At 43.8% G+C, this 13,737-nt stretch overlaps 1 protein-coding gene across 9 annotated transcripts in view; it reads right to left on the bottom strand.

Annotated features, from left to right (window-relative positions):
• The window catches only part of LOC106583030 (membrane-associated guanylate kinase, WW and PDZ domain-containing protein 1), a 198,412-nt gene extending 185,347 nt beyond the window's left edge, over positions 1 to 13,065 (bottom strand). For 7 of the 9 annotated variants that reach the window (XM_014166771.2, XM_014166774.2, XM_014166772.2 and 4 more), the window contains exon 1: positions 12,237 to 13,065. In XM_014166771.2, the coding sequence (XP_014022246.1) occupies positions 12,237 to 12,534 (298 nt within the window). In that variant the 5' untranslated portion in view covers positions 12,535 to 13,065. The remainder of the gene's footprint in view (positions 1 to 12,236) is intronic. The other 2 variants (XM_045705606.1, XM_014166780.2) reach the window with 1 other exon arrangement.
• Positions 13,066 to 13,737: the final 672 nt, after the last annotated feature.

Genomic DNA, 13,737 nt, shown 5'->3' with positions numbered 1-13,737 from the left:
TCTGTCAATAGGCTGGGAGCAACAAAATGGAGTCACGGACAGATTAGCCGAAAGCAGGGTGGGGGAGGGCTTTGAATGCATCACGGAAGTTTGAGTAGCAATGATCCAGAAAGCTACCAGCTCTTGTCGCGCATTTGATATGGTGATAGAATTAATTATGTATGGTTCTTAGGTTAGCTTTGTTAAAATCCCCAGCTACAATAAATGCAGCCAAAGGATGTATGGTTTCCAGTTCATATAGAGTGCAGTGAAGTTCTTTCAGGGCCGACGAGGGATCTGCTTGGGGGGAGGGGGAGGATATACACAGCTGTGACTATAATCGAAGAGAATTCTCTTGGAAGATAATGCGGTCGGCATTTGATTGTAAGGAATTCTAGGTTGGGTGAACAAAAAGACTTGAGTTCCTGTATGTTGTTATGATTAACGATTCATGGTGTAATCACAAGGCATACACCCCTACCCTTCTTCTTACCAGAAAGATGCTTGTTTCTGTCGGCGCGATGCGTGAAGAAACCAGGTGGCTGTACCGACTCTGATAACATATCCCGAGTGAGCCATGTTTCCGTGAAACAGAGAATGTTACAATCTCTGATGTCTCTCGAAGGCAACTCGTGCCCTAATTTCGTCCACCTTGTTATCTAGAGATTGGATATTGGCGAGTAATATGCTCGGAAGCGGTGGATGATGTCCTCGCCTTCTGAGTCTGACCAGTAGGCCGTTCTGTCCGCCTCTCCTGCGGCGACCGTGTTGTTTTTGGTCAGCCTCTGGGACAAGATCGCATGTCCAGGGTGGAGGTCCGAACAAAGGATCCACTTCAGGAAAGACGGATTCCTGGTCGTAATGATGGTAAGTTGACATCGCTTTTATATCCAATAGTTCTTCCCGGCTGTATGTAATAACATGTGAGATTTTCTGGGCTAACAATGTAAGAAATAATACATAAAAAAAAAAAATAACTGCATAGTTTTCTAAGGACCTGAAGAAAGGCGACCATCTCTGTCGGCGCCATTCTTGCCATTTGAAGGGGTGTCCACATACTTTTGTATGACCAGGAATACATCTTTCCTTACAGTATGGAATTCACAACCAAATGTTTTCCAGTTAGATCTTATAACTATTAAGTTAACTGTGTAAAATGTGCTAAATGTTCTGCAGTTGCTCATTTGGTTTGCTAATTTAGTAGCTAGTAAGCTATCTAGCTAAGTGTTTAGCTTCTTCCAAAATCAAGCTTCACTTGCCGGTAACAGCAGAGAATCCCCTCCTGGAGCAAGAGCCTTGCTGTGAGCAAACTGAGTAGCATTTGTTTTGTTACTTATAACTTCATGAGCTGGGATGTCGGTCCTGAAAATAGGTCAGAGACTATAAAAATGTTTGCAATGCATTAGTTAGCATTGTCTATGGGATTTTACATGTACTTGTTAGCATTGCCAACCTTCGAATTACAAAAGGCTCAGTGGGGTTTGAAAATATAGCCCCTTGTGTTCAGTGCCGATATTACCAAACAACCCGGAATGGCACAAGGTCGGTATGAAGGTAAGACAATCTGGATACCGCCCAAGCCTAACGTTAGCATATGCTACCGTACCTGTAGACTTCATCATTGCTGCACACAGAGACATACAGATGGCATCCAAGAGTTCATCCGACTCTGGTTAAGTAGAAAAACTTAATTGCCAGAATCTCGCAGTATCCCTTTAAGACAAACAAGTCAATGCTGTGGATAATCACTTTCCTATGCCTTCATCACAATTACTGCTAGCAGACACAGTGTAGCAATAGTCTCACCACTAATCCACACCATGAGAAGCAGAACCAAAACCAAACCTTAGGACAACATTAAAAATAGGCAAGTCCCTGTAAAAACCTGTGGCTGACAGAGAGCAGAGACCTGTAGGTGTATCATTGCAAGGAAACAACAAAAACAACAACAAAGCAGATTGAAGGAGGAAAACAGCACTAATGTTAGAAACAAACAGCATTATGTTGTCATCTAGAGTCACGTGTTTATTTTGAAAAGTTATAGCACCCCACAATTTACATAAAGTAGGTTTTTAATAGGACCATATCGTTTAGTCAAATTCGTGTTATTTTTTACCATGGAAAATCTGCTATTGTAGTACAACCCTACGTCCTCCAATACATAAATAAAGCATTCCACTGCAGAGTGATAGAGATAATGAGAGCAGTGGTGTGTGTGGTGTGTGTGTGTGTGTGTGTGTGTGTGTGTGTGTGTGTGTGTGTGTGCGTATATCTGAACCCTCAGAGTTTGATGCTGGCTGTGTGGCACTTAAAGTGATGATGCAATTCCAAAGCGAGCCAAAAGATCACCACTTTGTGCATTAACATTTTAACTAACACAGCTAAATACAAATCTCCACATTAAAGGGTTCAGAATAGCCTGCAACTGGCCACAAGCATCCGCTTCAAACAGTTTGTTCAATTCAGCTTGTCAGTCTCTCTGCTGGTTAGTCAGGGAGAAACTAAGCATAAATAAAGGCATGTAAATTAACTCGTCATAGTCATAACATCATTGTTTCCATAGGGGTGTGTGTAGGGCGAGGTACTGTACTGTGAAGGAGGAGGCCCCTGTTCTATTAGGGAGAACAGAGTCTCCAAGTAAGACAACGTTTCACCTAATTCAATATGTTTTTTTAGGCAAAGGGAAAAGGACCGTGTGGAAACAGTCATGGCCAATGGCACCAACAGCTATGTTAAAAAAGGAAATGTGTATGCCTGTGTGTGGGGGGCATGTTCTGGCTGGCCCGCCCACGCCATGACAGGGCAGGGAGCAAATTGTTGAGGGGGACTATTTTCCTGGCGTGCCTGGCTGAGGGAGAGGAGCGATTGATCGATGGCGACAGAGTGAACAGCACATGTCACATTGGGGACGCCTCTGGCCCTGACCCGTGGCATCTGAGCCGCTCCTCCACTGCTCCGCTTCCATTGGGAGTCGTCACGGAAACAGACGTCCACCATCACTGCCAATCAGATCACAGCACTACAGAGCTGCTGCTAACTATCTGGCCATGCTAGGAAGGACAGAAGAACAGAGCTTTCTAAAAGTCTATGCAGATTGCTGCCGTTGGGAGGACCGTGAACAGTATACACACACACACACACACACACACACACACACACGTGAGCTACAAGGTATGATGTTGATGATGTGAAAGAGCGGACCAGCGTGTGTCTACAGGGGTCCACCAGTGCAACGCCAGTGTGTGCAGTCTGAACTAGGAGTCATTATGAAGGTGTTGATAACATGCTGAGTCTGGTTGTAATCTCTGTGCCCAGCAAGTCCTAGGTGTGGATGAAGGGATCAGGACAGGACATGTTTAAAGGTCTGCTACAGAGAAACGTTCTGCCCTGCACTGTATATCACCATGGCTATGGCATTTGGCACTATACTACCACCACATATTGCTGAGCAAATAGATGTAGCCCACCTGTACAGATGATGACATAGCAGTACATGACACCCTGTTGTTAAACACCACCATTTTGGAGCATTAGATAATAGCAGTTTCCAGCTAACAGCCACATGCTTTCTCCATCAAGGAAACCAAATGCTGGTCAATCACAGCAGCTGACATTTCCAGATGAGCGATTTGGAGTAAACTCCTGAAGCCCCCCCCACATATTCATGTTTCTCTAGGTAATTCATAGTGACTAATGAGGGTCTAAATGAATAACAATTAATGAATGACATTTGGGTGGTGATTAAATGTCAAATGTGCTCTGAGAGCATGCTAATGCAGGATTTTTACAAACATGAATCATCAAAACATATCCTGAACAGACACCAGAAACACAGATGGTAGATGTAAATCATAGTTCGGTGTAAAACACACACACATTTGCATCCAATCTGGTTCTCGTTATCCAAATGTGTTTCTTTCGTCGGCCCACCAAGTGTCACTACTGAAAATGGTACTTACTGCAATGCCATGTGACACACACTAATCCATAACTCCCATGAAGGTCCTTATAGTACAGCTTCTTGTCAAGAGTTAACATGGGGAGAAGGGTTCTGCCAAGTCAGCCCAAGTTAGTTCACAGACATCTGAGACCAACCCCGTCATCGAGAGGCTCCACAATTCACACACTCAGATGACAAAGAGAGAGAAGATAAATGATTGAGAGAGAGAACGGAGGAGCAAAAGAGAAGATGGAGACTGGGCTGATGAAGAAGAATAGAACAGCATGCTAGAGCAGTGCACACTGGGGATTCCTCTGGTGTGTATGCCATGCCTTGGGCTTCCAGACCAAACAGAAACACACGACCCCAGAGAGTGCGTGTGTGCAGTCTTGCTGGCTATTGTGGAAAACACAACCATGTCTATATAATCCTCTTAAATCAGGACGGCCTGTCCTCAAATCCCCAAGAAATGTGTGTGTGTGAGAGAGATGGGGGGGCACCAGCAGAAGCTAATGAGATGTGTAATCGGACCCCAGGGCACTGGTCTGGTCTAAGCATAATTAAAAAGGTAAAGAAAAAAAGCATCTCCAGAGAACGGAGGATAGACTGACTAAAAATAATCAAAGCAAATTAATATTTTTGATTCCTAAGCTATGTTTTCATATTTTAGGACAATAGCAGAGATAAGGTATGTGTGAGTGTATGGCCTCCTGATTATTAGTATTTCATTTGAACATGGAAGATTCTTGACTTCTATGCCGCCAAGACTATTAACATCTACTTCTGCTCTTATAAATTGACTTCCTGGTAGCAGTATGCCCGTTGGAGCAATACTGCGTCTAATTTGCGTAAACAACAGCAAAACTGAGACAGGGCTTTGGCACGTCAGCATGCGTCACCCTCTGCCCCGCTCAGCTCCAGGCTGATCAAATCAAATGCAATGATGATCAGATTCCTGCAAGCGTTGGATGTGAAGAACACAACTTTGTATAATGGTCAACTGAACCTTCTAATGAACACTGTGTGGGATTGCAGAATGACTGTGGAATGCAATTCCCTTCTGATGTCACTGCAATGGGACGGATTTAAATCAAACTTACCATAGCAGTCAAAGGCTTCACAGTAAGCTCATACCCACACCCCTCAGCCATTAGACGCCATACACACTGTGATACTGCACACGACTGTGCCTGAGAAACACCTCCCAGATATGGGATTATGCTAATATGACAGCCACATTGACAATGTGGGAATAAGCAGAGGCCTTATGAGTAGATTTGTCAAATGATCCACTGCTTGGGATGTGTTAAAGAGATGGGAAGCGAAGACTGAGAACTGGGAGAAATATCTAGAAGCTCTAAATCTCAGCCACTCAACAAGACGTGTGTGACTTCATCGTCTGACAGGAAATCAAGGGGGGGGGGGGGGGGAATTGGAGAAATTAAAGAATGTCACCGACTGTATCCTCCTTGAGGAATGACCATGATGACGAAGAGGCTGTTGACAGGAGTTCTAAACATCATGGGTTCACAATTACAATGGATCTGAAGGATACAACACCTTCCATCCAGACAGGCAGGCAGAAAGAGCCTGAAGCACAGCTGAGACCCCATTCACTGTTTGCCCACTTCCTTTGTAACTAACATAGGTAAATTAAACCCAGAGATTGTGTCTGAACACATTGTGCGGGGGAAGTTGAGCTGGTCGACTGTGTCAGTGAATACAAAGATGGGGGGGCTGTGGGGGTTCACACAGAGGAAAAGGAAATAAATGCTTCCACATGCAAAGACAGAAGGAGAGCAGTAGCAACGTGTAGGTTAAAAAATATATATAAAATGTTTTTTTAATCACTGGTGAAGCCAAGCCAGAATTAAAAAAGCTATATTACAACCTGTGTTGTGATAATTACGTTGTTTGCTCTATAACCTGTTAGTTCATATGCCTTGACACAGTGATATATAGGCCTAAAGGCAGAGACAATAAGAAGATACCGTAGCAGAATAAATTCAACCACACCCTTGTTTCATCAAAAAAACATAGAGCAACCTCTGTCCGGTGAAGACCACAAAGCATATTGCATGTAACAAACAGTTATATGACCTACAGCATGGTCAAGCAAGTTCATGTTTCCAACATTTTCGGACCCCTAAACAACTATTGATTTAGAACACCGGAGAGTTACCGCAAATCGCAAAGAAAACAGGACCCGCCTCCACTATTCCACATAATCAAATCCCCTATGCTTAGTTTAATACAGTGACAACTAAAAGATACCAAAAACAATATAGTCCAATCAACATAAGCTAAATATGATGTGGCTGTCCGTGGTTGTGATTGTCTGTGTCGTAGGCTACCTGGCTAACTTCCTTTCATGGGCAACCATGAGTCAGCTAGTTAACAATAGCGTTCTACATCTAGCTACATATTGAACTTCCATCCTCACAGGCCAGGGGCACAATGAATTAATTTCTGGTTGGATCAGAATCGCTGTTATAATCATTGGCCAGTATGGAGAATTAAGTAAAACCACAAGTCCAAATCCCCATCTCCATCCATGACTAATTTAGGAAAGGGCCAATAGGCTGTACATGTGCTCTAGCCAACAGCGCACAGATAGAGTTGGCTAGAGTGCACGGTTGGCTAGAGTGCATGTGTCAATACCAGAGTGGGCACACTATAAACTCAACATTTTCTGTTAGAAAACCATCAGTAGAGTTGAAAATGTGATGGAAACCCATTCAACTTTTATTTGTTTTAATCCATTACATAAGATGAATGTGTTTTTATGTGCACTACGTCATCACGCACAGCTTTTAATCTGCAACAAGTCAATTTGATGGAAACATCTCTGGTGGGAAAACACATTGCTTATGCTGATTTTTTTTTTTTTATAAAAGGGAAGCCAAATGCCTGCTGGCTTCCTTTGCATTCAATGCTACGGGCGGCAACAATGTCATACTCTTTTTGACCAGACAGCATCAGATAGATGGGCTACACATACAGAGGCACTGTTTCGCTCGCTAAGATGCTTTCTCCGGCGAGATACACTACATAACCAAAAGTGTGGTCACCTGCTTGCCGAACATCTCATTCCAAAATCATGGCCATTAGTATAAGTTCCCCCTTTGCTGCTTTAACAGCCTCCACTCTTCTAGGAAGGCTTTCCACTAGATGTTGGAACATTGCTGTGGGGACTTGCTTCCATTCAGCCACAAGAGCATTAGTGAGGTCGGGCACTGATGTTGGGCGATTAGGCCTGGCCCACAGTCAGCGTTCCAATTAATCTCAAAGGTGTTCAAAGGGGTCGGGGTCAGTCAAGTTCTTCCACACCGATCTCGACAAACTATTTCTGTATGGACCTCGCTTTGTGCCTAGTTAAATAAAAATAAGGCACAGGGGCATTGTCATGCTGAAAGAGGAAAGGGCCTTCCCCATATTGTTTCCACAAAGTTGGAAGCACATAATCATCTAGAATGTCATTGTATGCTGTAGCGTCAAGATTTCGCTTCACTGGAACTAAGGGACCTCGCCCAAACCATGAAAAACAGCCCCACACCATTATTCCTCTTTCACCAAACGTTACAGTTGGCACTATGCAGGTAACTTTGTCCTGGCTTCCGCCAAACTCAGATTCATCCGTCAGACTGCCAGATGGTGAAGCATGATTCATCACTCCAGAGAACGCGTTTCCAATGGCGGCGAGATTTACACCACTCCAGCCGACGCTTGACATTGAGCATGGTGATCTTAGGCTTGTGTGCGGCTGCTGGGCCAAGGAAACCCATTTCATGAAGCTTCAGATGAACAGTGATTGTGCTGGCATTGCTTCCAGAGGCAGTTTGGAACTCGGTAGTGAGTGTTGCAACTGAGGACAGACAATTTTTACGCATTAGCACTCGGCGGTCCCGTTCTGTGAGCTTGTGGGGCCTACCACTTTACGGCTGAGCCACTGTTGCTCCTAGACATTTCCATTTTACAATTACAGCACTTACAGTTAACCGGGGCAGCTCTAGCAGGACAGACATTTGATGAACTGACTTGTTGGAAAGGTGCCATCCTATGACGGTGCCACGTTGAAAGTCACTACTAAGCTCTTCAATAAGACCATTCTACTGCCAATGATTGCATGGTTGTGTGTGCAGAAATAGCTAAATCCATTAATATGAAGGGGTGTCCACATACTTTTTTCCCCTCACTGTATATATACAAAAGTATTTGATCCCCTGCTGATTTTGTACGTTTGCCCACTGACAAAGAAATGATCAGTCTATAATTTTAATGGTAGGTTTATTTAAACGGTTATTTAAATCCAGAAAAATGCATGTCAAATGTTTTAAATTGATTTGCATTTTAATGGGGGAAATAAGTATTTGACCCCCTCTCAATCAGAAAGATTTCTGGCTCCCAGGGGTCTTTTATACAGGTAACGAGCTGAGATTAGGAGCACGCTCTTAAAGGGAGTGCTCCTAATCTCAGTTTGTTACCTCTATAAAAGACACCTGTCCACAGAAGCAATCAATCAGATTCCAAACTCTCCACCATGGCCAAGACAAAAGAGCTCTCCAATGTTGTCAGGGACAACATTGTAGACCTACACAAGGCTGGAATGGGCTACAAGACCATCGGCAAGCAGCTTGGTGAGAAGGTGACAACAGTTGGTGCGATTATTCGCAAATGGAAGAAACACAAAAGAACTGTCAATCTCCCTCGGCCTGGGGCTCGTGGAGTTGCAATGATCATGAGAACGGCGAGGAATCAGCCCAGAACTACACGGGAGGATCTTGTCAATGATCTCAAGGCAGCTGGGACCATAGTCACCAAGAAAACAATTGGTAACACACTACGCCGTGAAGGACTGAAATCCTGCAGCGCCCGCAAGGTCCCCCTGCTCAAGAATACATATACATGCCTGTCTGAAGTTTGCCAATGAACATCTGAATGATTCAGAGAACAACTGGGTGAAAGTGCTGTGGTCAGATGAGACCAAAATGGAGCTCTTTGGCATCAACTCAACTCGCCGTGTTTGGAGGAGGAGGAATGCTGCCTATGACCCCAAGAACACCACCCCCACCGTCAAACATGGAGGTGGAAACATTATGCTTTGGGGGTGTTTTTCTGCTAAGCGGACATGACAACTTCACCGCATCAAAGGGACGATGGACGGGGCCCATGTACCGTCAAATCTTGGGTGAGAACATCCTTCCCTCAGCCAGGGCATTGAAAATGGGTCGTGGATGGGTATTCCAGCATGACAATGACCCAAAACACACAGCCAAGGCAACAAAGGAGTGGCTCAAGAAGAAGCACATTAAGGTCCTGGAGTGGCCTAGCCAGTCTCCAGACCTTAATCCCATAGGAAATCTGTGGAGGGAGCTGAAGGTTCGAGTTGCCAAACGTCAGCCTCGAAACCTTAATGACTTGGAGAAGATCTGCAAAGAGGAGTGGGACAAAATCCCTCCTGAGATGTGTGCAAACCTGGTGGCCAACTACAAGAAACGTCTGACCTCTGATTTCCAACAAGGGTTTTGCCACTAAGTACTAAGTCATGTTTTGCAGAGGGGTCAAATACTTGTTTCCCTCATTAAAATGCAAATCAATTTATAACATTTTTGACATGCGTTTTTCTGGATTTTTGTGGTTATTCTGTCTCTCACTGTTCAAATAAACCTACCATTAAAATTATAGACTGATCATTTCTTTGTCAGTGGGCAAACGTACAAAATCAGCAGGGGATCAAATACTTTTTTCCCCTCACTGTATATTCTATTCAGCCTCTTGCGAATTAAAGGTAAATTATGAAACAGAGATATTAAAAAGTTTCGTTTTTTTCTTGGTACATTTTTTTGGGGAAGCCTGGCTTCCCTTGGCATCCATGAATACACACCCACTGAAAGAGAGATTCTCGACCTACCACCCACACTGCCATAAATCTGAGCCACAGGACCAGCTAGCTATACTCCCACCACAATTTTTTAAAAGTTTAACTTTTTCCTTTTGGATTTACAACAGAGTTTAAATCTGCTGAGCTTGTGAAGTGTATCAGGCTAGCCACACATCATGTTGGTGAAACTTAAACTTGAATACCCCTGTAAATTAACTGAATTTGTCTTTGCCTTTCCTTCGGACTGATCCCTGGCTGAATAACTGACTCAGTCAGCCCAGTGTAGTATATTAGGAGGGGATTAACAGCATCACATGGAGTTATGCTGTGCTCTGATGTGATCCAGACACTAAATACCTCCTCACTGACCCCTGACCTTGATGCTGTGTTTCATGCTGCCTGGTCTGATCGGCCCAGCCCCATGGAGCGCCATACACTGATCCCACAGCAAACACACACAAGGACTTGCTAAATGACACATGGGTCCATTAACTATGGGAGCCTTGAGGTATACTAATCCGCTTCCATGTTAAAGCCTGTGTGTGTGTGTGTGTGTGTGTGTGTGTGTGGGGCAGGGTAGAGGAAATGTAGACCAGGATAGAGCCACCCGTATAGATTTTTTTTTTATCATAATTTTGAACATGATAATAATCTGCAACCAAGTTCCCTCAAAAACAGTTTAGTGTTCAGACTAGATACCAAACAGACTGAGACAAAATGTATTAAATAGGAAATGTCAATCAAAGACATGTCTCTCTCTTTATGATATGCAGCAGGAGTCCTTTCAACAAAGCAGGGAGTGTGGGAATGCATGTCGAAACTACGCACATATTACATAATCCAGTGAATGACTCTCCCAGAGCTACCGACTGTGTCAATACAGCAGCATGGCCACATAATGGCATGTGGCACCCGGTGGCAGCTCAGTACTGTGTGTACTGTAATCAATCCCTGTACAAAAGCATAGACTGTTGGCCGTTAAAAAGCCACAATTAGCACCAAAAACATGCTATGCCCGGCCTGTACCCTGAACTTGAGTGAGGATGCAGAAATGTTCAACACCTGATGGATAATAGCCTAATCAGCACCGCCTTTTGCCTTCGCATTCATCAAACTGTGAAAATGACAGACACGGCAGGTAACCTAGTGGTTGGGCCAGTAACCGAAAGGTTGCTAGGTCGAATCCCCGAGCTGACAAGGTAAAAATCTGTAGTTCTGCCCCTGAACAAGGCAGTTAACCCACTGTTCCTAGGCCGTCATTGTAAATAAGAATTTGTTCTTCACTGACTTGCCTAGTTAAATAAAAGGTAAAATAAACATTAATTTGAGCTAAATTAGGAAATTTAAACTGAACATAAGCTACAGATGGCCGTTGTTGCCAAACATATTTTCCCAATTAAGCCTGATTAGGGAGAACATTTTCTAGACAGCATGCATTTTTAAAACCTGAAATGGCATATGGTCATGTGACTGTATCGCCACGGCATCCCCTCCTCCATCCCTCCAAACAGGATCTGGAAATGAGACTGGAGTGGGAGCTGATTGGCCAGCTTCCTGATATTGTCTCAAGTCATTATGAACATGGGCAGGATGGCCACATTCTTCCTATTAGCCTAGACAGAGGGGATTCATCAACCAAAACTAGAACCATGCGGCATGGCCTGTGTGTTGACTCGGGAATTTGTTGTATGAAAATGACAAGAAAATAGGTAGTCCACAGGTTGCCCATCAAGTGGCTCTTGATTTGGGCCAATGAAGTAGGCCTATGTGCTCAGTTTATAAACAAATAGAAGTGGAAAAACAGATATTTTAGTGATTTTTCTCCCCCTCTTTCAACCACAAAGAAACGTTTTAAAATCAGTCCGATCCCAGAGTGGCACAGGCACTAAATCATAGCTCTGAGTATTCATACAAGCCTGCCAGACACACTGGGTTTGTGTCACATTGGCTTAGTGTCAAACTACAAGGCCGGGATGAGTCAAGTTGACCATGAACAGTTCACACTGGCCAGAGCTGCTGTTTGTATGCTTTTGTTAATGTTGTCATCTTCCTGCTATGGTATGAGCAGAGGTTGGGATGTAGTCAACTCTCAGTAAGTGCCTTAGGCCTAATGAGTAGGCAACAGCCAAGATAGCACCTACAGCGTCGATTTGGTACACTCCAATCATAAGTAATTTAACTGCTGAAATGCAAGGCATGTGGGTGTTGTTTTAAGGGGAAAAGGGCAATTCAACATACATAAATCACTCACAATGTATGAGTATGTATATATCTGACGGAACTAAAACCTTGAATGGGATTCTGAAAAGTGGGAAATGATTTAGTACATATTTATTACATAAGATTTTAGTGCCTTGTCCACTTTCATACATCACTCAGTGTGGACGAATGAGGCGCTCTGGGACGCTCTGCTGCTGCATCCGTGTCATCTCTTACCTTGTCTGACCGTTTTCAATCTGATGGGACCATTGCAATTCTTTATCACTGTCTGTACATCATACAGAGGCAACCCAGAGATCGAGAGGTTCTCTACTTCCAATATCAACGCCCCTTCTGTTAATTTTCCATTTTTGTAAACCACGGTGGCATCGTTAACTTGTCCGATGTAAGCGAACTCTCCGTTCTCCGCACCACCGAGTAATTGCACATTTAAGTCACCGCGAGCGTCTTTGAGGACCGCGCACTCGTTAACTTTAGTGGTCCAGTGATTCTTCTTTTGGATCACTTTGGACATGATGAATATCCGACACCAAACAGGTGGTCTCGCAGAATTATAGAAATATAGACAACACAACGTGTCTCCGAATATAATATCCAAATCAGACGCAGCAAACTTTCTTTTTCTTTCCGTGAAGCATGAGTGCTGCTGTCAAAATATGCCCATCATTCACGCAAAACAAATCAAGCCATTCTTGTCCGATGGACCACTTCTGTAGAAGTCCTGGGCAGCTGGTCCTAATTTGCAGGTATTGTTTTTCTCATCTTCCTTGCCGAGTAATCTCTTTTATATATCTCTTCGGCGTCTGCCAAAGTACCACTAACCTACAGTATCCACTTGTTAAAATCGTTTCTCAGTTCCTTCTTTATAAAACCACTTTGAATATGTTCCGTTCAAGGTCCAAGCAATGGAGGTTTTCTTTGAATACGCGGTGAGTTGGTTGGTGGTACCACACAGATCACGGCTCCTTTAAGCAGGTACAACGTTTTGTTACATTTTATCCCACTCCGCGTGCTGTAGCGATCGAGAGGTGCTGATAGTAAAATGAGCGCATGCGTCCGGTTTCCCTACGGAGTCCAGAGGGATATCCTGCTACACCTATTACAGGGTCCTAGTGCTCCGTTCGTCAACTACTGACATGGTATTTAAAAACACAGTAAACTAAAGCACGGATAATATTGACTTTGACCAGAACTAATGTTTAAAAACCACATTCTTAGGAGGTTTAATTGCATTTCAATAAATTGATACCAATGAGGAGGGAATTCAGTCAATCTTTCTTTAGTCTCTACAGCTTTAAATCATTAGGCTACACCTCCACTCTGTGTCCGGTTTTTAATGGTCTTTTACTGGTTTTCAATGGAATGCAGATCAGATTAACCTTGCCACTTTGCCAGGTGAAAGATATGTATTATTCTCTTAGGATTCAAATAGTTTAGGTTCTTTCTGTAGCACATTCTTCATTCTCTTATAGTCATTTAGCAGACGCTCTTATCCAGAGCGACTTACAGTAGTGAATGCATACATTTCATACATGCCCCCCCCCGTGGGAATTGAACCCACAACCCTGGCATTGCAAACACTTCGCGTTGCAAACACCATGCTCTACCAACTGAGCTACAGGGACTTCCCCTCAAACCACTAGACAGGCAGGCACTCCCCTCTGTGCCCTGCTAATATGGAGCTCCGGTGTGTGTAGTCCTTCATGTGAGTCGAATA

Source organism: Salmo salar, chromosome ssa22, assembly GCF_905237065.1.
Source record: "Salmo salar chromosome ssa22, Ssal_v3.1, whole genome shotgun sequence".
Classification (NCBI taxonomy): domain Eukaryota; kingdom Metazoa; phylum Chordata; class Actinopteri; order Salmoniformes; family Salmonidae; genus Salmo; species Salmo salar.
The sequence above is the reverse complement of the archived record's forward strand: the minus strand, read 5'-3'. Positions and strand labels throughout refer to the sequence as shown.